The sequence below is a fragment of the Carcharodon carcharias genome, chromosome 24 (assembly GCF_017639515.1).
Source record: "Carcharodon carcharias isolate sCarCar2 chromosome 24, sCarCar2.pri, whole genome shotgun sequence".
NCBI classification, from domain to species: domain Eukaryota; kingdom Metazoa; phylum Chordata; class Chondrichthyes; order Lamniformes; family Lamnidae; genus Carcharodon; species Carcharodon carcharias.
This window is the reverse complement of record NC_054490.1, coordinates 13,088,855-13,114,207: the sequence shown is the minus strand read 5'-3', so window position 1 is coordinate 13,114,207 and position 25,353 is coordinate 13,088,855. Positions and strand designations below refer to the sequence as shown.

The 25,353-nt window shown below is 52.1% G+C and overlaps 1 protein-coding gene across 1 annotated transcript in view; it reads right to left on the bottom strand.

Moving 5' to 3' along the window:
* Positions 1 to 489: 489 nt before the first annotated feature.
* Positions 490 to 25,353, bottom strand: part of LOC121269345 (alpha carbonic anhydrase 8-like) — a 67,358-nt gene continuing 42,494 nt past the window's right edge. The window contains exons 11-13 of the mRNA XM_041173896.1: positions 8,671 to 8,737; positions 7,614 to 7,768; positions 490 to 805 (exon numbers count right to left, since the gene is read on the bottom strand). Coding sequence (XP_041029830.1) covers positions 710 to 805; positions 7,614 to 7,768; positions 8,671 to 8,737 — 318 coding nt within the window. The 3' untranslated portion in view covers positions 490 to 709. The remainder of the gene's footprint in view (positions 806 to 7,613; positions 7,769 to 8,670; positions 8,738 to 25,353) is intronic.

Genomic DNA, 25,353 nt, shown 5'->3' with positions numbered 1-25,353 from the left:
CTCCCTCCCCCTCCCCTCTCCCCCCGTATCCCTGTAAATTTTTCCCCTTCAGGTATTTCTCCAATTGCCACTTTTGAGGGTCCCCCTGTTGAATCTGCTTCCACCGCCCTTTCAGGCAGCGTCTTCCAGATCACAACAACTCGCTGTGTGGGAAATAATCAATTCTCCTCATCTCCCCCTCTGCTCCCTTTCCCGATTCCCTTCAACCCGCGTCCCTCCGCTTCCCCACCCTCCTGCCACTGGAAACACTTTCTCCTCATTCCCTCCATCGGAAACCCCCCTCGGGATTTCGAAGGCCTCGATTCAATCTCCCACTTAACCTTCTCTGCTCCCAGGAGAACATTCCCAGCTTCTACCAATCTCTCCACATGAACTGAAGTCCCTCAAAACCTGGGAGCATTCTGGTGAATCACTCCTACGCTCTCTCGAAAGACATTCCTATAGTGTGGTGCCCAGAATTAAACACAATTGCTCCAGTTGAGGCAGAACCAGTGTTTTCTCAAATTTTTAATAATAAATCTCATTTCTCTTGTACTCTATGTTCCTCTGATTAATGGTACAGAAGAGCTGGAGGATGTATTCTTCTTCAATTAATCCATTTTGGCCATCATCGCACAACGTTCGAGGTGAGAGTTTCATGTTCAAAGTCACTTCAGTGTCCGCCGCTGGCGAGTTGATGGTTGGGGGGAGTCATAGGAAAGATCAAATGTCAGCCCTCGTAATAGGTCACCTTGCGTCCATTCAGGTGCTGCACAGGCCGGTAGGAGTTGCAGTCCCAGCTCAGGGTGTTCACAAGGGTCTTGTACTGTTCAACATAAACAGAGGTATGTTTAGTGTAGACTGGATTATCGGAGGATCGTAATTGAGGGAGCGCCGCACTGTCAGAGGGTCAGTACTGAGGGAGTGCCACACTGTCGGAGGGTCAGTACTCAGGGAGTGCCGCGCTGTCAGAGGGTCAGTACTGAGGGAGAGCTGCACTGTCGGAGGGTCAGTACTCAGGGAGTGCTGCACTGTCTGAGGGTCAGTACTGAGGGAGAGCTGCACTGTCGGATTGTCAGTACTGAGGGAGTGCTGCACTGTCGGAGGGTCAGTACTGAGGGAGCGCCGCACTGTCGGAGGGTGAGTGCTGAGGGAGCGTCGCACTGTCGGAGGGTGAGTGCTGAGGAAGCGCCGCACTGTCAAAGGGTCGGTGCTGAGAGAGTGCCGCATTGTCAGAGGGTCAGTACTGAGGGAGTGCTGCACTGTTGGAGGGTCAGAACTGAGTGAGCGTTGCATTGTCGGAGGGTCAGTGCTGAGGGAGCATTGTACTGTCGGAGGGTCAGTGCTGAGGGAGTGCCGGACTATCGGAGAGTCAGTAATAAGGGAGCACCGCACAGTTGGAGGTTCAGTACTGAGGGAATACCGCACTGTCAGAGGGTCAGTACTGAGGGAGTGCCGCACTGTCGGAGGGTCAGTACTGAAGGAGTGCCGCACTGTCGGAGGGTCAGTACTGAGGGAGTGCCGCAGTGTCGGAGGGTCAGTAGTGAGGGAGTGCTGCACTGTTGGAGGTTCAGAACTGAGGGAGTGCTGCACTGTCGGAAGGATGGTGCTGAGGGAGTGCCGCACTGTTGGAGGGTCAGTACTGAGGGAATACCGCACTGTCAGAGGGTCAGTACTGAGGGAGTGCTGTACTGTTGGAGGGTCAGTACTGAGAGCGAGCTGCACTGTCGGAGGGTCAGTACTGAGGGAGTGCTGTACTGTTGGAGGGTCAGTACTGAGAGCGAGCTGCACTGTCAGAGGGTCAGTACTGAGGGAGTGCTGCGCTGTCGGAGGGTCAGTGCTGAGGGAGCATTGTACTGTCGGAGGGTGAGTGCTGAGGGAGTGCCGGACTATCGGAGAGTCAGTACTGAGGGAGCACCGCACGGTTGGAGGGTCAGTACTGCGGTAATACCGCACTGTCAGAGGGTCAGTACTGAGGGAGTGCCGCACTGTCGGAGGGTCACTACTGAGGGAGTGCCGCACTGTCAGAGGCTCAGTACTGAGGGAGTGCTGCACTGTCGGAAGGATGGTGCTGAGGGAGTGCCGCACTGTCAGAGGGTCAGTACTGAGGGAGCATTGTACTGTCGGAGGGTGAGTGCTGAGGGAGTGCCACACTTTTGGAGGGTCAGTACTGAGGGAGCATTGTACTGTCGGAGGGTCAGTGCTGAGGGAGTGCCGCACTGTCGGGAGGGTCAGTACTGAGGGAATACCGCACTGTCAGAGGGTCAGTACTGAGGGAGTGCCGCACTGTCGGAGGGTCAGTACTGAGGGAGTGCTGCACTGTTGGAGGGTCAGTGCTGAGGCAGAGCCGCACTGTCAGGTAGTCAGTACTAAGGAACTGCAGCACCGTTGGAGGGTCAGTGCTGAGGCAGAGCTGCACTGGTGAACGGTCAGTATTGAGGGAGTGCTGCACTGTTGGAGGGTCAGTACTGAGGGAGTGTGCACTGTCCGAGGGTCAGTACTGAGGGAGAGCTGCACTGTCGGAGGGTCAGTACTGAGGGAGCGCCGCACTGTCGGAGGGTGAGTGCTGAGGGAGCGCCGCACTGACGGAGGGTGAGTGCTGGGGAAGCGCTGCACTGTCAAAGGTTCGGTGATGAGAGAGTGCCGCACTGTCAGAGGGTCAGTACTGAGTGAGCGTTTCACTGTCGGAGGGTCAGTGCTGAGGGAGTGCCGGACTATCGGAGGGACAGTACTGAGGGAGTGCTGCACTGTCAGAGGGTCAGTACTGAGGGAGTGCCGCACTGTCGGAGGGTCAGTACTCAGGGAGTGCCGCAGTGTCGGAGGGTCAGTAGTGAGGGAGTGCTGCACTGTCCGAGGGTCAGTACTGAGGGAGAGCCGCACTGTCGGAAGGTCAGTACTGAGGGAGCGCCGCACTGTCGTTGGATGAGTGCTGAGGGAGCGTCGCACTGTCGGAGGGTGAGTGCTGAGGAAGCGCCGCACTGTCAAAGGGTTGGTGCTGAGAGAGTGCCGCACTGTCAGAGGGTCAGTACTGAGGGAGTGCTGTACTGTTGGAGGGTCAGAACTGAGTGAGCGTTGCACTGTCGAAGGGTCAGTGCTGAGGGAGTGCCGGACTATCGGAGAGTCAGTACTGAGGGAGCACCGCACTGTTGGAGGGTCAGTACTGAGGGAATACCGCACTGTCAGAGGGTCAGTACTGAGGGAGTGCCGCACTGTCGGAGGGTCAGTACTGAGGGAGAGCTGCACTGTCGGAGGGTCAGTACTGAGGGAGTGCCTCACTGTCGGAGGGTCAGTACTGAGGGAGTGCTGCACTGTCAGAGGGTCAGTGCTGAGGCAGAGCCACACTGTTTGAGGGTCAGTACTGAGGGAGTGCAGCACTGTCGGAGGGTCAGTACTGAGGGAGTGCTGCACTGTCGGAGCGTCAGTACTGAGACTGTGTAAGGTGCTGCCTCTCGCCGGTTACATTAAATTGAAGCTCGAGTCAGTCGGATGCAAAGATCCCAGGTCCAGTATAGTTATTCGAGCAGGGGTATCTCATCTCCACACCCTGCGGTAAATAATTATCCCTCAAGCAATATCACGACAATCAGAATATTTGCTCATTACAGGTCTGCTCTATGTGGGATCTTGCTGTGCGCAATTTGGCACCCATGTTCCCTTACACGTGTCTGAATAAGAATTAAGAGCACTCAGCCCCTCGATCCTGCTCCACCATTCAATGGGATCATGGCTGATCTGAATGTAACCTCCTGCTTATCCTCGATAACCTTTCACCCCCTTGTTAATCTAGGATCTATCTCGCTCGGCCTTAAAAATATTCAGAGTCTCTGCTTCCACCTCCTGTTGAGGAAGCGAGTTCCAAAGACTCGCCACCCTCTGAGAGAAAACATTTCTCCTCATCTCTGTCTTAAATGGGTGACCCCTTATTTTTAAACTGTGACCCCCCCTCGTTCTATATTCTCCCACAAGAGGAAACACCCTCTCCACATCCACCCTGTCCAGACCCCTCAGGATCTTAAAGGTTTCAATCAAGTTACCTCTCACTCTGCTAAACTCCAGCGGATACGAGCCTAACCTGTCCAACCTATCCTCATAAGACAACCCACCCATTCCTGGGATTAGTCTGGTAAACCTTCTCTGAACTGCTTCCAACGCAGTTACATCCTTCCTTAAATAAGGAGACCAGTGCTGTACACAATACTCCAGATGTGGTCTCACCAGTGCCCTGTACAACTGGAGCATAACCTCCCTACTTTTGTATTCAATTCCCCCCTCACAATAAATTATAACATTCAATTAACTTTCCTCATTACCTGCTGTACCTGCTCACTAACCTTGTGATTCATGCACTGGGTCACCCAGATCTCTCTGCATCTCAGAGCTCTGCAATCTCTCACCATTTAGATAATACACTTCACACTAACCTTTATTGATTCATGCACTGGGTCACCCAGATCCCTCTGTATCTCAGAGCTCTGCAATCTCTCACTATTTAGATAATACACTTCACACTAACCTTTATTGATTCATGCACTGGGTCACCCAGATCCCTCTGTATCTCAGAGCTCTGCAATCTCTCACTATTTAGAGAATAAGCTTCTTTTTTATTCTTCCTGCCAAAATGGATGATTTTACACTTTCCCACGTTATACTCCATTTGCTGGCTCTTTGCCCACTCACCCAACCTATCTACATCCCTTTGTAGCCTCTTTATGTTCTCTTCACATCTCAGTACTGTCCCGGCTAGAAGACAGGAAGAGAAAACTCTATATACGTTCACATTCACCTCGATACTTTATGAAATCATTCTTTTCTGTTTTTCAAAACAGACAATTGCTGGAGTGATAAACCGGCTGCAGCTGATCACAAGCCTGTTTCTGGTAGCTTCTGAGCAGTTTGAAAGTGAACAAGGGCTAACACAGTGAACGCCCTGGGGTGCAATGTGTCTTGCATTGTATTAACATTCTAGCCAAGCTAATGCAAAGGATTCGTAGATGATACTCCTGTACCAGCCAGCTCTGGATAAACTGGCCTGCTCTGGACAAAGCTCCAACGTTGTGCTAATGATTCTTCAGTTACCTGCTCAAAACGCAATGGGTTTCAACAAGGGTTTGGGGGGACCTCATTAGCTGAACAGATCGACCTGAAACCACCCTGTCACATAACCGAGACTTGAGCTCTTTGAATCCCTTTAATCACACAGCTTTTGGATTCTGTCTTCAATTGCACTTTAACCTCAGAAGAGAGAACTGGACTCGAGGAGAGCAGCCTGCCTCTGACCTCCATCTCTCTCCAAGACCAGAACAACCCCTCTATTTCGTCTACCGGGTGAACTAATTCACAGGATACAAGAATACTTTGCTGCACCTTCAACCACCTCAACCTGCAATCGCTTTCCTATGACCAAGACCAGGAATTGTGCCAGTCAAAGCCAACTGAACGAACTTTCATTGGACGTTCACTTACAGGACTCTGGACTCATGTGAAACCATAACTCTTATTTTTATCATGGTCTTGCCTTGTACCCCTTTTTTCCCATATCCCTCTTTCATTGTATCACTGAAAAGAAAATGGGGCAGATGTTGCAAAACCCCTCCTGGCATTGTACGTGTGTGTGTATGTGTGTGCGTGCATTTGTGTGTGCGTTTGTGAGTGTGTTTGAGTTTGTGTGTGTGTTTGTGTGAGTGTGTGTGTGTTTGTGTGTGTGTGTGTTTGAGTTTGTTTGTGTGAGTGTGCGTTTGTGTGTGTGTTTGTGTGTGTGTTTGAGTTTGTGTGTGTGTTTGTGTGTGTGTGTGTTTGTGTGAGTGTGCGTTTGTGTGTGTGTTTTTGTGTGTGTTTGAGTTTGTGTGTGTATTTGTGTGAGTGTGTGTGTGTTCGTGTGAGTGTGCGTTTCTGTGTGTGTTTGTGTGTGTGTTTGAATTTGTGTGTGTGTGCATTGGTGTGTGTGTTTGTGTGTGTGCGTTTGTGTGTGTGTTTGTGTGTGTGTTTGAGTTTATGTGTGTGTTTGTGTGTGTGTGTGTTTGTGTGAGTGTGCGTTTGTGTGTGTGTTTTTGTGTGTGTTTGAGTTTGTGTGTGTATTTGTGTGAGTGTGTGTGTGTGTTTGTGTGTGTGTGTGTTTGTGTGTGTGTGTGTGTTTGAGTTTGTGTGTGTGTGTTTGTGTGTGTGTGTGTTTTTGTGTGTGTGTTTTTTTTGTTTGTGTGTGTGTTTGTGTGTATGTTTTTGTGTGTTTTTTTGTTTGTGTGTGTTTGTGTGTATGTTTTTGTGTGTGTGTTTGTGTGAGTGTGTTTGTGTGAGTTTGTGTGTTTTTGTGTGTGTGCGTTTGTGTGTGCGTGTGTATGTTTTTGTGTGTGTGTTTGTGTGAGTGTATGTGTGTGTTTTTGTGTGTGTGTTTGAGTTTGTGTGTGTGTTTGTGTGAGTGTGCGTTTGTGTGTGTGTTTGTGTGAGTGTGTTTGAGTTTGTGTGTGCGTTTGTGTGGGTGTGTTTGAGTTTGTGTGTGTGTTTGTGTGTGTGTGCTTTTGTGTGTGTGTTTGTGTGTGCGTGTGTATGTTTTTGTGTGTGTGTTTGTGTGAATGTATGTGTGTTTTTGTGTGTGTTTTTGTGTGTGTGCGTTTGTGTGTGTGTGTTTTTTTGTGTGTGTGCGTTTGTGTGTGTTTGTCTGTGCGTGTGTATGTTTTTGTGTGTGTGTGTGTGTGTTTGTGTGTGTGTGTGTGTGTGTGTTTGTGTGTGTTTTTTGTGTGTTTGAGTTTGTGTGTGTGTGTGTGTGTCTGCAAAATAAACTGACCCTCTGATTTTAACTGACCCTCTGATTTTATCCTATCTCAAGTTTGCTGTGGATTTATTAATAGAGGATTGTATCATTCTAAAACTGAAGGGTTGGGTAAACTATGTTACCACTTATAAAGGGAGATATCAGAAATCAAAAACGCCATTCTGTCTATGGATGGGTGATCAGAGGGGAAATCCAGGCTGTTTAAATTAAACTCCTCCTGTCAGAAACACTTTCCTACCTATCTTTGTGTCATCAGCATATTTAGCCACCATTCCTTCGGTCCCTTCATCCAAGTCATTTATATAAATTGTGAACAGTTAAGGCCCCAGCACTAATCCTTGTGACACACCAGTCATCACATTCTGTAAACCATAAAAAGACCCATTTAAGCATACTCTCTGCTTTCTGTTAGCCATCCAATTTTCTATCCACGCCAATATGTTACCAGCATCTTTTATTTTCTACAATAACCTTTCATGTGGCACTTTATTAAATGTCTTCTGGAAATCTAAGTACAGTACATCCACCACTTCCCCTTTATCCACAGCACATGTGACTACTTCAATGAACTCCAATAAATTGGGTTAAACACTCTTTCCCTTTCACAAAACCACATTGACTCTGCCTGATTACCCAGAATTTTTCCAAGTGTCCTGCTATAACACCTTTAATAATATCTTCTAACCTTAATTGGGAGGGGGAGTTGAGTTAGAAGATTAGCCATGATTGAATGGAAGAGAACACAGGCTCGAGGAGCTGAATGGCCTCCTCCTGCTCCTCTCTCCATATGTTCTGAAGTTACCCCAATGCCTCAATCTCTCCCCGGCCTCTGTCGCGGACTTACGGAGGGTTGCTAACAGAACTGTACCTGTGAGATACTCATAGACATGGGGCGCTCGATAATAGTCCAAATGACATTCTCTGTACAGGGTGGAGTGGTGAGAGATCCTTCATATCGGTAAAATGGAGCCAGTTTCCAGGGAATAATCTTATCCAGATTCAAAGACAGAGTCCGTGTTTTACCTGGAGGTGAACAGAAATGGAAGCAAAGTGTGTTAGTGTCCAAAACACACATCAGGAGAGAATGTGGGATTAAGGGATATGGGGAGAAGGTGGGATTGAGGGATAAGGTGAATGTGGGATCGAGGGATGTCAGTGAATGTGGGAATGTTGCATTGTGGGATGTCGGTGAATGTGGGATAGAGGGATGTCGGTGAATGTGGGATAGAGGGATGTCGGTGAATGCGGGATAGAGGGATGTCGGTGAATGCGGGATTGAGGGATGTCGGTGAATGTGGGATAGAGGGATGTCGGTGAATGTGGGATAGAGGGATGTTGGTGAATGTGGGATAGAGGGATGTCGGTGAATGCGGGATTGAGGGATGTTGGTGAATGTGGGATAGAGGGATGTCGGTGAATGTGGAATTATGGGATGTTGGTGAATGTGGGATTGTGGGATGACTGTGAATGTGGGATTGTGGGATGACGATGAATGTGGGATTGTGGGATGTCAGTGAATGTGGGATAGAGGGATGTCAGTGAATGTGGGATAGAGGGATGTTGGTGAATGTGGGATTGTGGGATGTCAGTGAATGTGGGATTGTGGGATGTCGGCAAATGTGGGATTGTGGGATGTTGGTGAATGTGGGATTGAGGGATGTCGGTGAATGTGTAATTAAGGGATGTCAGTGAATGTGGGATATGGGATGTCGGTGAATGTGGGATTGTGGGATGTCAGTGAATGTGTAATTGAGGGATGTTGGTGAACGTAAATGTGGGATAATGAGAGAAAGTAGGATGAGAGTTATATGGAGAATGTGGGCTTAAGGGATGTAGGGTGAATTTCTACTGTGGGGTGTAACCTGTTCATTTCAATCAGTCGCTTTGCCAGCTCCCAACATTATGCAGCGGTATTTCTGACCTACCCTTATAACCCACATGTGGAAGCATTTTCACGATCGGCTCGAGGGCAGCATTTAAACTTGATGTGACCTGTTGGAGGAGAAAGAGCAGAGGGGTGTAAAATTCATTACAATTTCAAAGCTTCACATATCACTGGGGGATAAGCACCATCAGGGATCCTATTTAAAGAGGGAGTCTCTCCTTCAGGGACCCTGTTTAAAGAGGGAGTCTCTCCCTCGGTGACCCCTTTTAAAGAGGGAGTCTCTCCCTCGAGGACCCTGTTTAAAGAGGGAGTCTCTCCCTCAGTGAACTCTTTTAAAGAGAGAGTCTCTCCATCAGGGACCCTGTTTAAAGACGGAGTATATCCGTCGGGGAAACTGCTTAAGAGGGAGTCTCTCCATCCGGGAACCTGTTTAAAGAGGGAGTATCTCACTCGGAGTCCCTGTTTAAAGAGGGAGTCTCGCCCTCGGGGACCCTGTTTAAAGAGGGAGTCTCTCGATCCGGGACCCTGTTTAAAGAGGGAGTCTCTCCATCGGGGACCCTGTTTAAAGGGGGAGTCTCTTCATCTGGGACCCTGTTCAAAGAGGGAGACTTTCCTTCAGGGACCCTGTTTAAAAAGGGTGTCTCTCTCTCAGGGACCCTGTTTAAAGAGGGAGTCTCTCCCTCGGGGACCCTGTTTAAAGAGAGAGTCTCTCCATCCGGGACCCCGTTTAAATGGGGAGTCTCTCCATCAGGGACCTTGTTTAAGAGGGAGTCTCTCCATCCAGGACCCTGTTTAAAGGGGGAGTCTCTCCGTTGGGGACCCCATTTACAGGGGGAGTCTCTCCGTCGGGGACTCTGTTTAAAGAGGTAGTATCTCACTCGGGGTCCCTGTTTAAAGAGGGAGTCTCTCCCTCGGGGACCCTATTTAAAGAGGGAGACTCTCGATCCGGAACCCTGTTTAAAGAGTGAGTCTCTCCGTCGGGGACGCTGTTTAAAGGGGGAGTCTCTTCATCAGGGACCCTGTTCAAAGAGGGAGTCTCTCCTTCAGGGACCCTGTTTAAAAAGGGAGTCTCTCTCTCAGGGACCCTGTTTAAAGAGGGAGTCTCTCCATTGGGGACCCTGTTTAAAGAGGGAGTCTCTCCGTCGGGGACCCTGTTTAAAGAGGGAGTCTCTCCCTCGGGGACCCTGTTTAAAGAGGAAGTCTCTCCATCCGGGACTCTGTTTAAAGAGGGAGTCTCTCCGTCAGGGACCCTGTTTAAATGGGGAGTCTCTCCATCAGGGACCCTGTTTAAACAGAAAGTCTCTCCGTCGGGGTCCCTGTTTAAAGAGGGAGTCTCTCCCTCGGAGACCCTGTTTAAAGAGGGAGTCTCTCCATCAGGGACCCTGTTTAGACAGAAGGTCTCTCCGTCGGGGACCCTGTTTAAAGAGGGAGTCTCTCCATCCGGGACTCTGTATAAAGAGGGAGTCTATCCCTCGGGGACCCTGTTTAAAGAGGGAGTCTCTCCATCAGGGACCCTGTTTAAACAGAAAGTCTCTCCGTCGGGGACCATGCTTAAAGAAGGAGTCTCTTCCTTGGGGACCCCGTTTAAAGAGGGCGTCTCTCCCCTGGGGACCCTGCTTAAAGAGGGAGTCTCTCCATCGGGGACGCTGTTTAAAGGGGGAGTCTCTTCATCAGGGACCCTGTTCAAAGAGGGAGTCTCTCCTTCAGGGACCCTGTTTAAAAAGGGAGTCTCTCTCCGTCGGGGACCCTGTTTAAATGGGGAGTCTCTCCATCAGGGACCCTGTTTAAACAGAAAGTCTCTCCGTCGGGGACCATGATTAAAGAGGGAGTCTCTCCCTTGGGGACCCCGTTTAAATGGGGAGTCTCTCCGTCGGGGACCCTGTTTAAAGAGGGAGTCTCTCCCTCGGGGACCCTGTTTAAAAAGGGAGTCTCTCTCCGTCGGGGACCCTGTTTAAATGGGGAGTCTCTCCATCAGGGACCCTGTTTAAACAGAAAGTCTCTCCGTCGGGGACCATGATTAAAGAGGGAGTCTCTCCCTTGGGGACCCCGTTTAAATGGGGAGTCTCTCCGTCGGGGACCCTGTTTAAAGAGGGAGTCTCTCCCTCGGGGACCCTGTTTAAAAAGGGAGTCTCTCTCCCTCGGGGACCCTGTTTAAAGAGGCAGTCTCTCCCGCGGGGACCCTGTTTAAAAAGGGAGTCTCTCTCCCTCGGGGACCCTGTTTAAAGAGGGAGTCTCTCCATCCGGGACTCTGTATAAAGAGGGAGTCTCTCCCTCGGGGACCCTGTTTAAAGAGGGAGTCTCTCCGTCGGGGATCCCGTTTAAAGAGGGCGTCTCTCCTCTGGGGACCCTGCTTAAAGAGGGAGTCTCTCCATCGGGGACGCTGTTTAAAGAGGGAGTCTCTCCCTCGGGGACCCTGTTTAAAGAGGGAGTCTCTCCCTCAGGGACCCTGTTAAAGAAGGAGTCTCTCCCTCGGGGACCCTGTTTAACGAGAGAGTCTCACCCTCGCGAACCCTGTTTAAAGAGGGAGCCTCTCCCTCAGGGATCCTGTTTAAAGAGGGAGTCTCTCTCTCGGGGACGCTGTTTAAGGAGGGAGTCTCTCCCTCGGGGAACTTGTTTAAAGAGGGAGTCTCTCCCTCGGGGACAATGTTTAAAGAGGGAGTCTCTACCTCGGGGACCTTGTTTAAAGAGGGAGTCTCTCCGTCGGGGACCCTGTTTAAAGGGGGAGTCTCTCCATCCGGGACGCTGTTTAAAGAGGGAGTCTCTCTATTGGGGACCCTATTTAAAGAGGAAGTCTCTGCGTCGGGGACCCTGTTTAAAGAGGGAGTCTCTCCGTCAGGGACCCTGTTTAAAGGGGGAGCCTCTCCACTGGGGACCCTGTTTAAAGAGGGAGTCTCTCCCTCAAGGAGCCTGTTTATTCAGGGAGTCTCTCCATCAGGGAACCTGTTTAAAGAGGGAGTCTCTCCCTTGGGGAGCCTGTTTAAAGAGGGAGTCTCTCCCTCGGGTACCTTGTTTAAAGAGGGAGTCTCTCCCTCGGGGACCAAGTTTAAAGTGGCGGTCTCTCCATCAGGAAACCTGTTTAAAGAGGGAGTCTCTCCATCGGGGACCCTGTTTATAGAGGGAGTCTCTCCGTCAGGGATCCTGTTTAAAGAGGGAGTCTCTCCGTCTGGGACCCTGTTTAAAGAGGGAGTCGCTCCTTCAGGGAGCCTGTTTAAAAAGGGAGTCTCTCTCTCAGGGACCCTGTTTAAAGAGGGAGTCTCTCCCTCGGGGACCCTGTTTAAAGACGGAGTCTCTCCATCCGGAACTCTGTTTAAAAAGGGAGTCTCTCTCCGTCGGGGACCCTGTTTAAGTGGGGAGTCTCTCCATCAGGGACCCTGTTTAAACAGAAAGTCTCTCCGTCGGGGACCATGCTTAAAGAGGGAGTCTCTCCCTTGGGGACCCCGTTTAAATGGGGAGTCTCTCCGTCGGGGACCCTGTTTAAAGAGGGAGTCTCTCCCTCGGGGACCCTGTTTAAAAAGGGAGTCTCTCTCCCTCAGGGACCCTGTTTAAAGAGGCAGTCTCTCCCGCGGGAACCCTGTTTAAAAAGGGAGTCTCTCTCCCTCGGGGACCCTGTTTAAAGAGGGAGTCTCTCCATCCGGGACTCTGTACAAAGAGGGAGTCTCTCCCTCGGGGACCCTGTTTAAAGAGGGAGTCTCTCCATCGGGGACCCTGTTTAAACAGAAAGTCTCTCCGTCGGGGACCATGCTTAAAGAGGGAGTCTCTCCCTTGGGGACCCCGTTTAAAGAGGGCGTCTCTCCCCTGGGGACCCTGCTTAAAGAGGGAGTCTCTCCATCGGGGATGCTGTTTAAAGAGGGAGTCTCTCCCTCGGGGACCCTGTTTAAAGAGGGAGTCTGTCCCTCAGGGATCCTGTTTAAAGAGGGAGTCTCTCCCTCGGGGAACTTGTTTAAAGAGGGAGTCTCTCCCTCGGGGACACTGTTTAAAGAGGGAGTCTCTAACTCGGGGACCTTGTTTAAAGAGGGAGTCTCTCCATCCGGGACCCTGTTTAAAGAGTGAGTCTCTCCGTCGGGGACCCTGTTTAAAGGGGGAGTCTCTCCATCCGGGACGCTGTTTAAAGAGGGAGTCTCTCTATTGGGGACCCTGTTTAAAGAGGAAGTCTCTGCGTCGGGGACCCTGTTTAAAGAGGGAGTCTCTCCGTCAGGGACCCTGTTTAAAGGGGGAGCCTCTCCATTGGGGACCCTGTTTAAAGAGGGAGTCTCTCCCTTGGGGAGCCTGTTTAAAGAGGGAGTCTCTCCCTCGGGTACCTTGTTTAAAGAGGGAGTCTCTCCCTCGAGGACCAAGTTTAAAGTGGCGGTCTCTCCATCAGGAAACCTGTTTAAAGAGGGAGTCTCTCCATCAGGGACCCTGTTTATAGAGGGAGTCTCTCCGTCAGGGATCCTGTTTAAAGAGGGAGTCTCTCCGTCTGGGACCCTGTTTAAAGAGGGAGTCTCTCCATCAGGGACCTTGTTTATTCAGGAAGTCTCTCCATCAGGGACCCTGTTTAAAGAGGGAGTATCTCCCTCGGGGACCCTGTTTATTCAGGGAGTCTCTCCATCCGGGATACTGTTTAAAGGGGGAGTCTCTCCATTGGGGACCCTATTTAAAGAGGAAGTCACTCCGTCGGGGACCCTGTTTAAAGAGGGAGTCTCTCCGTCAGGGACCCTGTTTAAAGGCGTAGTCTCTCCATTAGGGGACCCTGTTTAAAGAGGGAGTCTCTCCCTAGGGGACCCTGTTTATTCAAGGAGTCTCTCCGTCAGGGACCCTGTTTAAAGAGGGAGTCTCTCGCTCGGGGACCCTGTTCAAAGGGAGAGTCTCTCCCTCGGGTACATTGTTTAAAGAGGGAGACTCTCCATCGGTGACCCTGTTTAAAGAGGGAGTCTCTCCATCAGGGACCCTGTTTAAAGAGGGAGTCTCTCCGTCACGGACCCTGTTTAAAGATGGCATCTCTCTCTCGGGGACCCTGTTTAAAGTGGGGTTCTCTCCATCAGGGAACCTGTTTATAGAGGGAGTCTCTCTGTCAGGGACCCTGTTTATAGAGGGAGTCTCTCCCTCGGGGAACCTGTTTAAAGAGGGAGTCTCTCCCTCGGGGACCCTGTTTATTCAGGGTGTCTCTCCGTCAGGGACCCTGTATAAAGAGGGAGTCTCTCCCTCGGGGACCCTGTTTAAAGAGGGAGTCTCAACCTCGGGGATCTTGTTTAAAGAGGGAGTCTCTCCCTTGGGGACCCTTTTTAAAGTGGGGGTCTCTCTGTCAGGGACCCTGTTTAAAGAGGGAGTCTCTCCGATGGGGACCCTGTTTAAATAGGGAGTCTCTCCGTCGGGGACCCTGTTTAAAGAGGGAGTCTCTCTGTTGGGGACCCTGTTTAAAGAGGGAGTCTCTCCCTCGGGGACACTGTTTAAAGAGGGAGTCTCTCCCTCGTGGACCCTGTTTAAAGAGGGAGTCTCTCCATCAGGGACCCTGTTTAAAGAGGGAGTCTCTCCATCAGGGACCCTGTTTAAAGGGGGACTCTCACAATTGGGGATCCCATTTAAAGAGGGAGTCTCTCCATTGGGGACCCTGTTTAAAAAGGAAGTCTTTCCGTCGGGGACCCTGTTTAAAGGGGGAGTCTCTCCATTGGGGAACCTGTTTAAAGAGGAAGTCGCTCCGTCGGGGACCCTGTTTAAAGTGGGAGTCTCTCCGTCAGGGACTCTGTTTGAAGGGGGAGTCTCTCCATTGGTGACCCAGTTTAAAGAGGGAGTCTCTCCCTCCGGGACCCTGTTTATTCAGGGTGACTCTCCGTCAGGGACCCTGTTTAAAGAGGGAGTCTCTCCCTCGGGGACCCTGTTTAAAGAGGGAGTCTCTCCCTCGGGTACCTTGTTTAAAGAGGGAGTCTCTCCCTCGGGGACCCAGTTTAAAGTGGGGGTCTCTCCATCAGGGACCTGTTTAAAGAGGGAGTCTCTCCGTCAGGGAATCTGTTTAAAGAGGGAGTCTCTCCATCAGGGACCCTGTTTAAAGAGGGATTCTCTCCATCGGGGACCCTGTTTAAAGGGGGAGTCTCTCCATTGGTGACCCAGTTTAAAGAGGGAGTCTCTCCCTCGGGGACCCTGTTTATTCAGGGAGTCTCTCCGTCAGGGACCCTGTTTAAAGAGGGAGTCTCTCCCTCGGGGACCCTGTTTAAAGAGGGAGTCTCTCCCTCTGGTACCTTGTTTAAAGAGGGAGTCTCTCCCTCGGGGCTCAGTTTAAAGTGGGGGTCTCTCCGTCAGGGACCCTGTTTAAAGGGGGAGTCTCCACATCGGGGACCCTGTTTAAAGAGGGCGTCTCCACATCGGGGACCCTGTTTAAAGAGGGAGTCTCTCCCCCGGGTACCTTGTTTAAAGAGGGAGTCTCTCCCTCGGGCACCCTCTTTCAAGTAGGGTTCTCTCCGTCACGGACCCTGTTTAAAGATGGAGTCTCTCTCTCGGGGACCCTGTTTAAGGAGGGAGTCTCTCCCTCGGGGAACCAGTTTAAAGTGGGAGTCTCTCCATCAGGGACCCTGTTTAAAGAGGGGGTCTCTCCATCAGGGACCCTTTTTAAAGAGGGAATCTCTCCATCAGGGACCCTGTTTAAAGAGGGAGTCTCTCCATCAGGGACCCTGTTTAAAGGGGGAGTCTCTCCGTCGGCGACCCCGTTTAAAGAGGGAGTCTCTCCATCAGGGACCCTGTTTGAAGGGGGACTCTCTCCATCGGGGATCCTACTTAAAGGGGTAGTCTCTCCATCGCTGACACCGTTTAAAGAGCGAGTTTCTCCATCAAGTATCCTGTTTAAAGAGGGAGTCTCTCCATCCGGTACCCTGTTTAAAGAGGGAGTTTCTCCCTCGGGGACCCTGTTGAAAGAGGGAGTCCCACCCTCAGGGACCCAGTTTAAAGAGGAAGTCTCTCCGTTGGGGACCCTGTTTAAAGAAGGAGTCTCTCTGTCGGGGATCCTGTGTAAAGGGTGACTCCCTCCCTCGGGGACCCTGTTTAAAGTGGGGGTCTCTCCTTCAGGGAACCTGTTTAAAGAAGGAGTCTTTCCGTCAGAGTCCCTGTTTAAACAGGGGGTCTCTCCGTCGGGGACCCTGTTTAAAGAGGGAGTCTCTCTCTCGGGGACCCTGTTTTAAGAGGGAGTCTCTCCATCGGGTCCCTGTTTAAAGATGGAGTCTCTCTCTCGGGGACTTGGTTTAAAGAGGGAGTCTTTCCGTCAGAGTCCCTGTTTAAACAGGGAGTCTCTCCCTCGGGGACCCAGTTTAAAGTGTGGGTCTCTCCATCAGGGACCCTGTTTAAAGGGGGGGAGTCTCTACATTGGGGACACTGTTTAAAGAGGGAGTCTCTCCATCAGGGACCCTGTTTAAAGAGGAAGTCTCTCCGTCAGGGACCCGGTTTAAAGAGGGAGTCTCTCCCTCGGTGGCCCAGTTTAAAGAGGGAGTCTCTCCCTCGGGGACCCTGTTTTAAGAAGGAGTCGCTCCCTCGGTGACCCTGTTTAAAGAGGGAGTCTCTCCCTCGGGGACCCTGTTTAAAGAGGGGGTCTCTCCCTCAGGGACCCTGTTTAAAGTGGGTTCTCTCCCTCGGGAAACCTGTTTAAAGAGGGAGTCTGTCTGTCAGGGACACTGTGTAAAGAGGGAGTCTCTCCATCGGGAACCCTGTTTAAAGGGGGAGTCTCTTCATCCGGGACCCTGTTCAAAGAGGGAGTCTCTCCTTCAGGGACACTGTTTAAAAAGGGAGTATCTCTCTCTCAGGGACCCTGTTTAAAGAGGGAGTCTCTCCCTCGGGGGCCCTGTTTAAAGAGGGAGTCTCTCCATCTGGGACCCTGCTCAAAGAGGGAGTCTCTCCATCAGGGACCCTGTTTAAACAGAAAGCCTCTCCGACGGGGACCAGGTTTAAAGAGGGAGTCTCTCCATCGGGGACCCTGTTTAAATGGGGAGTCTCTTCATCAGGGAACCTGTTCAAAGAGGGCGTCTCTCCCCTGGGGACCCTGCTTAAAGAAGGAGTCTCTCCCTCGGGGACCCTGTTTAAAGAGGGAGGGTCTCCATCTGGGAACCTGTTTAAAGAGTGAGTCTCTCCATTGGGGACCCTATTTAAAGAGGAAGTCTCTCCATCGGGGACCTCGTTTAAAGAGGGAGTCTCTCGATCCGGGACCCTGTTTAAAGGGGGAGTCTCTCCATCAGGGACCCTGTTTAAAGAGGGAGTCTCTCCATCTGGGACCCTGTTTAAAGAGGGAGTCTCTCCGTCGGGGACCCTGTTTAAATGGGGAGTCTCTCCATCAGGGGACCCTGTTTAAGAGGGAGTCTCTCCATCTAGGAACCTGTTTAAAGGGGGAGTCTCTCCGTTGGGGACCCCATTTACAGGGGGAGTCTCTCCGGCGGGGACTCTGTTTAAAGAGGTAGTATCTCACTCGGGGTCCCTGTTTAAAGAGGGAGTCTCTCCGTCAGGGACCCTGTTTAAAGAGGGAGTCTCTCCCTTGGGGACCCTGTTTAAAGTTGGAGTCTCTCTCTCGGGGACCCTGTTTAAAGAGGGAGTCTCTCCATCCAGGATGCTGTTTGAAGAGGGAGTCTCTCCGTCGGGAACACTGTTTAAATGGGGAGTCTCTCCATCAGGGACCCTGTTTAAACAGAAAGTCTCTCCGTCGGGGACCATGCTTAAAGAGGGAGTCTCTCCTTTGGGGACCCCGTTTACAGAGGGCGTCTCTCCCCTGGGGACCCTGTTTAAAGAGCGAGTCTCTCCCTCGGGGACCCTGTTTAAAGAGGGAGTCTCTCCCTCGGGGACCCTGTTTAAAGGGGGAGTCTCTCCCTCAGGGATCCTGTTTAAAGAGGGAGTCTCTCTCTCGGGGACCCTGTTTGAAGAGGGAGTCTCTCCCTCGGGGACCCTGTTTAAAGAGGGAGACTTTCCCTCGGGGACCCAGTTTAAAGTGGAGGTCTCGCCGTCAGGGAGCCTGTTTAAAGAGAGAGTCTCTCTGTCACGGACCCTGTTTAAAGATGGCGTCACTCTCTCGGGGACCCTGTTTAAATAGGGAGTCTCTCCCTCGGGGACCCAGTTTAAAGTGGGGGTCTCTCCATCAGGGACCCTGTTTATAGAGGGAGTCTCTCTGTCGGGGACCCTGTTTATAGAGGGAGTCTCTCCCTCGGGGACCCTGTTTAAAGAGGGAGTCTCTCCCTCGGCGACCCTGTTTTTTCAGGGAGTCTCTCCGTCAGGGTCCCTGTATTAAGAGGGAGTCTCTCCCTCGGGGACCCTGTTTAAAGAGGGAGTCTCACCCTCGGGGATCTTGTTTAAAGAGGGAGTCTCTCCCTAGGGGACCCTGTTTAAAGTGGGGGTCTCTCCGTCAGGGACCCTGTTTAAAGAGGGAGTCTCTCCGATGGCGACCCTGTTTAAATAGGGAGTCTCTCCGTCGGGGACACTGTTTAAAGAGGGAGTCTCTCTTGTCAGGGACCCTGTTTAAAGAGGGCGTCTCTCCGTCGGGGACCCTGTATAAAGAGAGAGTCTTTCCCTCGGTGACTCTGTTTAAAGAGGGAGTCTCTCCATCAGGGACCCTGTTTAAAGAGGGAGTCTCTCCATCAGGGACCCTGTTTAAAGGGGGAGTCTCTCCATCGGGGACCCTGTTTAAAGGGGGAGTCTCCACATCGGGGACCCTGTTTAAAGAGGGAGTCCCTCCGTCAGGGACCCTGTTTAAAGAGGGAGTCTCTCCCTTGGGTAACTTGTTTAAAGAGGGTGTCTCTCCCTCGGGCACCCTCTTTCAAGTGGGGTTCTCTCCGTCAGGGACCCTGTTAAAAGAGGAAGTCTCTCCGTCGGGGACCCTGTTTAAAGAGGAGTCTCTCCCTCGGGTACCTTGTTTAAAGAGGGAGTCTCTCCCTTGGGGCCCCTGTTTAAAGACGGGGTCTCTCCGTCAGGGTCCCTGTTTAAAGAGGGAGTCTCTCCGTCAGGGACGCTGTTTAAAGAGGGAGTCTGTCCGTCTGGGAGCCTGCTTAAAGAGGGAGTCTCTCCATCAGGTACCCTGTTTAAAGAGGGAGTATCTCCCTCGGGGACCCTGTTTATTCAGGGAGTCTCTCCATCCGGGACACTGTTTAAAGGGGGAGTCTCTCCATTGGGGACCCTATTTAAAGAGGAAGTCACTCCGTCGGGGACCCTGTTTAAAGGCGGTGTCTCTCCATTAGGGGACCCTGTTTAAAGAGGGAGTCTCTCCCTAGGGGACCCTGTTTATTCAAGGAGTCTCTCCGTCAGGGACCCTGTTTAAAGAGGGAGTCTCTCCCTCGGGGACCCTGTTTAAAGAGGGAGTCTCTCCGTCAGGGACCCTGTTTAAAGAGGGAGTCTCTCCCTTGGGGACCCTGTTTAAAGTTGGAGTCTCTCTCTCGGGGACCCTGTTTAAAGAGGGAGTCTCTCCATCCAGGATGCTGTTTGAAGAGGGAGTCTCTCCGTCGGGAACACTGTTTAAATGGGGAGTCTCTCCATCAGGGACCCTGTTTAAACAGAAAGTCTCTCCTTCGGGGACCATGCTTAAAGAGGGAGTCTCTCCTTTGGGGACCCCGTTTACAGAGGGCGTCTCTCCCCTGGGGACCCTGTTTAAAGAGCGAGTCTCTCCCTCGGGGACCCTGTTTAAAGAGGGAGTCTCTCCCTCGGGGACCCTGTTTAAAGGGGGAGTCTCTCCCTCAGGGATCCTGTTTAAAGAGGGAGTCTCTCTCTCGGGGACCCTGTTTGAAGAGGGAGTCTCTCCCTCGGGGACCCTGTTTAAAGAGGGAGACTTTCCCTCGGGGACCCAGTTTAAAGTGGAGGAGTCGCCGTCAGGGAGCCTGTTTAAAGAGAGAGTCTCTCCGTCACGGACCCTGTTTAAAGATGGCGTCACTCTCTCGGGGACCCTGTTTAAATAGGGAGTCTCTCCCTCGGGGACCCAGTTTAAAGTGGGGGTCTCTCCATCAGGGACCCTGTTTATAGAGGGAGTCTCTCTGTCGGGGACCCTGTTTATAGAGGGAGTCTCTCCCTCGGGGACCCTGTTTAAAGAGGGAGTCTCTCCCTCGGCGACCCTGTTTTTTCAGGGAGTCTCTCCGTCAGGGTCCCTGTATTAAGAGGGAGTCTCTCCCTCGGGGACCCTGTTTAAAGAGGGAGTCTCACCCTCGGGGATCTTGTTTAAAGAGGGAGTCTCTCCCTAGGGGACCCTGTTTAAAGTGGGGGTCTCTCCGTCAGGGACCCTGTTTAAAGAGGGAGTCTCTCCGATGGCGACCCTGTTTAAATAGGGAGTCTCTCCGTCGGGGACACTGTTTAAAGAGGGAGTCTCTCTTGTCAGGGACCCTGTTTAAAGAGGGCGTCTCTCCGTCGGGGACCCTGTATAAAGAGAGAGTCTTTCCCTCGTGACTCTGTTTAAAGAGGGAGTCTCTCCATCAGGGACCCTGTTTAAAGAGGGTGTCTCTCCATCAGGGACCCTGTTTAAAGGGGGAGTCTCTCCATCGGGGACCCTGTTTAAAGGGGGAGTCTCCACATCGGGGACCCTGTTTAAAGAGGGAGTCCCTCCCTTGGGGCCCCTGTTTAAAGACGGGGTCTCTCCGTCAGGGTCCCTGTTTAAAGAGGGAGTCTCTCCGTCAGGGACGCTGTTTAAAGAGGGAGTCTGTCCGTCTGGGAGCCTGCTTAAAGAGGGAGTCTCTCCATCAGGGACCCTGTTTAAAGAGGGAGTATCTCCCTCGGGGACCCTGTTTATTCAGGGAGTCTCTCCATCCGGGACACTGTTTAAAGGGGGAGTCTCTCCATTGGGGACCCTATTTAAAGAGGAAGTCACTCCGTCGGGGACCCTGTTTAAAGGCGGTGTCTCTCCATTAGGGGACCCTGTTTAAAGAGGGAGTCTCTCCCTAGGGGACCCTGTTTATTCAAGGAGTCTCTCCGTCAGGGACCCTGTTTAAAGAGGGAGTCTCTCCGTCACGGACCCTGTTTAAAGATGGCATCTCTCTCTCAGGGACCCTGTTTAAAGTGGGGGTCTCTCCCTCGGGGACCCTGTTTAAAGAGGGAGTCTCTCCCTCGGGGACCCTGTTTATTCAGGGTGTCTCTCCGTCAGGGACCCTGTATAAAGAGGGAGTCTCTCCCTCGGGGACCCTGTTTAAAGACGGAGTCTCAACCTCGGGGATCTTGTTTAAAGAGGAAATTTCTCCCTTGGGGACCCTGTTTAAAGAGGGATTCTCTCCGATGGGGACCCTGTTTAAATAGGGAGTCTCTCCGTCGGGGACCCTGTTTAAAGAGGGAGTCTCTCTGTTGGGGACCCTGTTTAAAGAGGGAGTCTCTCCGTCGAGGACCCTGTTTAAAGAGGGAGTCTCTCCATCAGGGACCCTGTTTAAAGAGGGAGTCTCTCCATCAGGGACCCTGTTTAAAGGGGGAGTCTCTCCATCAGGGACCCTGCTTAAACGGGGACTCTCACAATTGGGGACCCCGTTTAAAGAGGGAGTCTCTCCATTGGGGACACTGTTTAAAAAGGAAGTCTTTCCGTCGGGGACCCTGTTTAAAGGGGGAGTCTCTCCATTGGGGAACCTGTTTAAAGAGGAAGTCGCTCCGTCGGGGACCCTGTTTAAAGTGGGAGCCTCTCCGTCAGGGACCCTGTTTAAAGGGGGAGTCTCTCCAATGGTGACCCAGTTTAAAGAGGGAGTCTCTCCCTCCGGGACCCTGTTTACTCAGGGTGACTCTCCGTCAGGGACCCTGTTTAAAGAGGGAGTCTCTCCCTCGGGGACCCTGTTTAAAGAGGGAGTCTCTCCCTCGGGTACCTTGTTTAAAGAGGGAGTCTCCCTCGGGGACCCAGTTTAAAGTGGGGGTCTCTCCATCAGGGACCTGTTTAAAGAGAGAGTCTCTCCGTCAGGGACTCTGTTTAAAGAGGGAGTCTCTCCATCAGGGACCCTGTTTAAAGAGGGAGTCTCTCCATCGGGGACCCTGTTTAAAGGGGGAGTCTCTCCATTGGTGACCCAGTTTAAAGAGGGAGTCTCTCCCTCGGGGACCCTGTTTATTCAGGGAGTCTCTCCGTCAGGGACCCTGTTTAAAGAGGGAGTCTCTCCCTCGGGGACCCTGTTTAAAGAGGGATTCTCTCCCTCGGGTACCTTGTTTAAAGAGGGAGTCTCTCCCTCGGGGCTCAGTTTAAAGTGGGGGTCTCTCCGTCAGGGACCCTGTTTAAAGGGGGAGTCTCCACATCGGGGACCCTGTTTAAAGGGGGAGTCTCCACATCGGGGACCCTGCTTAAAGAGGGAGTCTCTCCCCCGGGTACCTTGTTTAAAGAGGGTGTCTCTCCCTCGGGCACCCTCTTTCAAGTGGGGTTCTCTCCGTCACGGACACTGTTTAAAGAGCGGGTCTCTCCATCAGGGACCCTTTTTAAAGAGGGAGTCTCTCCATCAGGGACCCTGTTTAAAGAGGGAGTCTCTCCGTCAGGGACCCTGTTTAAAGGGGGAGCCTCTCCGTCGGCGACCCCGTTTAAAGAGGGAGTCTCTCCATCAGGGACCCTGTTTAAAGAGGGAGTTTCTCCCTCGGGGACCCTGTTGAAAGAGGGAGTCCCTCCCTCAGGGACCCAGTTTAAAGAGGAAATCTCTCCGTTGGGGACCCTGTTTAAAGAAGGAGTCTCAACCTCGGGGATCTTGTTTAAAGAGGAAATTTCTCCCTTGGGGACCCTGTTTAAAGTGGGGGTCTCTCTGTCAGGGACCCTGTTTAAAGAGGGATTCTCTCCGATGGGGACCCTGTTTAAATAGGGAGTCTCTCCGTCGGGGACCCTGTTTAAAGAAGGAGTCTCTCTGTTGGGGACCCTGTTTAAAGAGGGAGTCTCTCCGTCGGGGACCCTGTTTAAAGAGGGAGTCTCTCCCTCGTGGGCCCTGTTTAAAGAGGGAGTCTCTCCATCAGGGACCCTGTTTAAAGAGTGAGTCTCTCCATCAGGGACCCTGTTTAAAGGGGGAGTCTCTCCATCAGGGACCCTGTTTAAAGGGGGACTCTCACAATTGGGGACCCCGTTTAAAGAGGGTGTCTCTCCATTGGGGACACTGTTTAAAAAGGAAGTCTTTCCGTCGGGGACCCTGTTTAAAGGGGGAGTCTCTCCATTGGGGAACCTGTTTAAAGAGGAAGTCGCTCCGTCGGGGACCCTGTTTAAAGTGGGAGTCTCTCCGTCAGGGACCCTGTTTAAAGGGGGAGTCTCTCCAATGGTGACCCAGTTTAAAGAGAGAGTCTCTCCCTCCGGGACCCTGTTTATTCAGGGTGACTCAGGGACCCTGTTTAAAGAGGGAGTCTCTCCCTCGGGGACCCTGTTTAAAGAGGGAGTCTCTCCCTCGGGTACCTTGTTTAAAGAGGGAGTCTCCCTCGGGGACCCAGTTTAAAGTGGGGGTCTCTCCATCAGGGACCTGTTTAAAAAGAGAGTCTCTCCGTCAGGGACTCTGTTTAAAGAGGGAGTCTCTCCATCAGGGACCCTGTTTCAAGAGGGATTCTCTCCATCGGGGACCCTGTTTAAAGGGGGAGTCTCTCCATTGGTGACCCAGTTTAAAGAGGGAGTCTCTCCCTCGGGGACCCTGTTTAAAGAGGGATTCTCTCCCTCGGGTACCTTGTTTAAAGAGGGAGTCTCTCCCTCGGGGCTCAGTTTAAAGTGGGGGTCTCTCCGTCAGGGACCCTGTTTAAAGGGGGAGTCTCCACATCGGGGACCCTGTTTAAAGAGGGAGTCTCTCCCCCGGGTACCTTGTTTAAAGAGGGTGTCTCTCCCTCGGGCACCCTCTTTCAAGTGGGGTTCTCTCCGTCACGGACCTTGTTTAAAGATGGAGTCTCTCTCTCGGGGACCCTGCTTAAGGAGGGAGTCTCTCCCTCGGGGACCCAGTTTAAAGTGGGAGTCTCTCCATCAGGGACCCTGTTTAAAGAGCGGGTCTCTCCATCAGGGACCCTTTTTAAAGAGGGAGTCTCTCCATCAGGGACCCTGTTGAAAGAGGGAGTCTCTCCATCAGGGACCCTGTTTAAAGGGGGAGCCTCTCCGTCGGCGACCCCGTTTAAAGAGGGAGTCTCTCCATCAGGGACCCTGTTTGAAGGGGGACTCTCTCCATCGGGGATCCTATTTAAAGGGGTAGTCTCTCCATCGCTGACACCGTTTAAAGAGCGAGTTTCTCCATCAAGTATCCTGTTTAAAGAGGGAGTCTCTCCATCCGGTACCCTGTTTAAAGAGGGTGTTTCTCCCTCGGGGACCCTGTTGAAAGAGGGAGTCCCTCCCTCAGGGACCCAGTTTAAAGAGGAAATCTCTCCGTTGGGGACCCTGTTTAAAGAAGGAGTCTCTCTGTCGGGGACCCTGTGTAAAGGGTGACTCCCTCCCTCGGGGACCCTGTTTAAAGAGGGAGTGTCTCCATCTGGGACCCTGTTTAAAGAGTGAGTCTCTCCATTGGGGACCCTATTTAAAGAGGAAGTCTCTCCGTCGGGGACCTTGTTTAAAGAGGGAGTCTCTCCGTCAGGTACCCTGTTTAAAAAGGGAGTCTCTCCGTCGGGGACCCTGTTTAAATGGGGAGTCTCTCCATCAGGGACCCAGTTTAAACAGAAAGCCTCTCCGACGGGGACCATGTTTAAAGAGGGAGTCTCTCACTCGGGGACCCTGTTTAAAGAGGGAGTCTCGCCCTCGGGGACCCTGTTTAAAAAGGGAGTCTCTCGATCCGGGACCCTGTTTAAAGGGGGAGTCTCTTCATCAGGGACCCTGTTCAAAGAGGGAGTCTCTCCTTCAGGGACCCTGTTTAAAAAGGGTGTCTCTCTCTCAGGGACCCTGTTTAAAGAGGGCGTCTCTCCGTCGGGGACCCTGTATAAAGAGGGAGTCTTTCCCTCGTTGACTCTGTTTAAAGAGGGAGTCTCTCCATCAGGGACCCTGTTTAAAGGGGGAGTTTCTCCATCGGGGACCCTGTTTAAAGGGGGAGTCTCCACATCTGGGACCCTGTTTAAAGAGGGAGTCCCTCCGTCAGGGACCCTGTTTAAAGAGGGAGTCTCTCCCTCGGGTACCTTGTTTAAAGAGGGTGTCTCTCCCTCGGGCACATTCTTTCAAGTGGGGTTCTCTCCGTCAGGGACCCTGTTTCAAGAGGGAGTCTCTCCATTTGGGACCCTGTTAAAAGAGGGAGTCATTCTGTCACGGACCCTGTTTAAAGATGGAGTCTCTCTCTCTTGGACCCTGTTTAAGGAGGGAGTCTCCCCTCGGGAACCCAGTTTAATGTGGGAGCCTCTCCATCAGGGACCCTGTTTAAAGAGGGAGTCTCTCTGTCAGGGACCCTGTTTAAAGGGGGAGTCTCTCCATTGGGGACCCCGTTTAAAGAGGGAGTCTCTCCATTGGGGTCCCTGTTTAAAGAGGAAGTCTCTCCGTCGGGGAACCTGTTTAAAGTGGGAGTCTCTCCGTCAGGGACCCTGTTAAAAGAGGAAGTCTCTCCGTCGGGGACCCTGTTTAAACGGGGAGTCTCTCCATTGGTGACTCAGTTTAAAGAGGGAGTCTCTCCCTCGGGGACCCTGTTTATTCAGGGAGTCTCTCCGTCGGGGACCCTGTTTAAAGGGGGAGTCTCTCCCTCGGGTACCTTGTTTAAAGAGGGAGTCTCTCCCTTGGGGCCCCTGTTTAAAGACGGGGTCTCTTCGTCAGGGTCCCTGTTTAAAGAGGGAGTCTCTCCGTCTGGGAGCCTGTTTAAAGAGGGAGTCTCTCCATCAGGGACCCTGTTTAAAGAGGGAGTCTCTCCATCGGGGACCCTGTTTAAAGGGGCAATTTCCACATCGG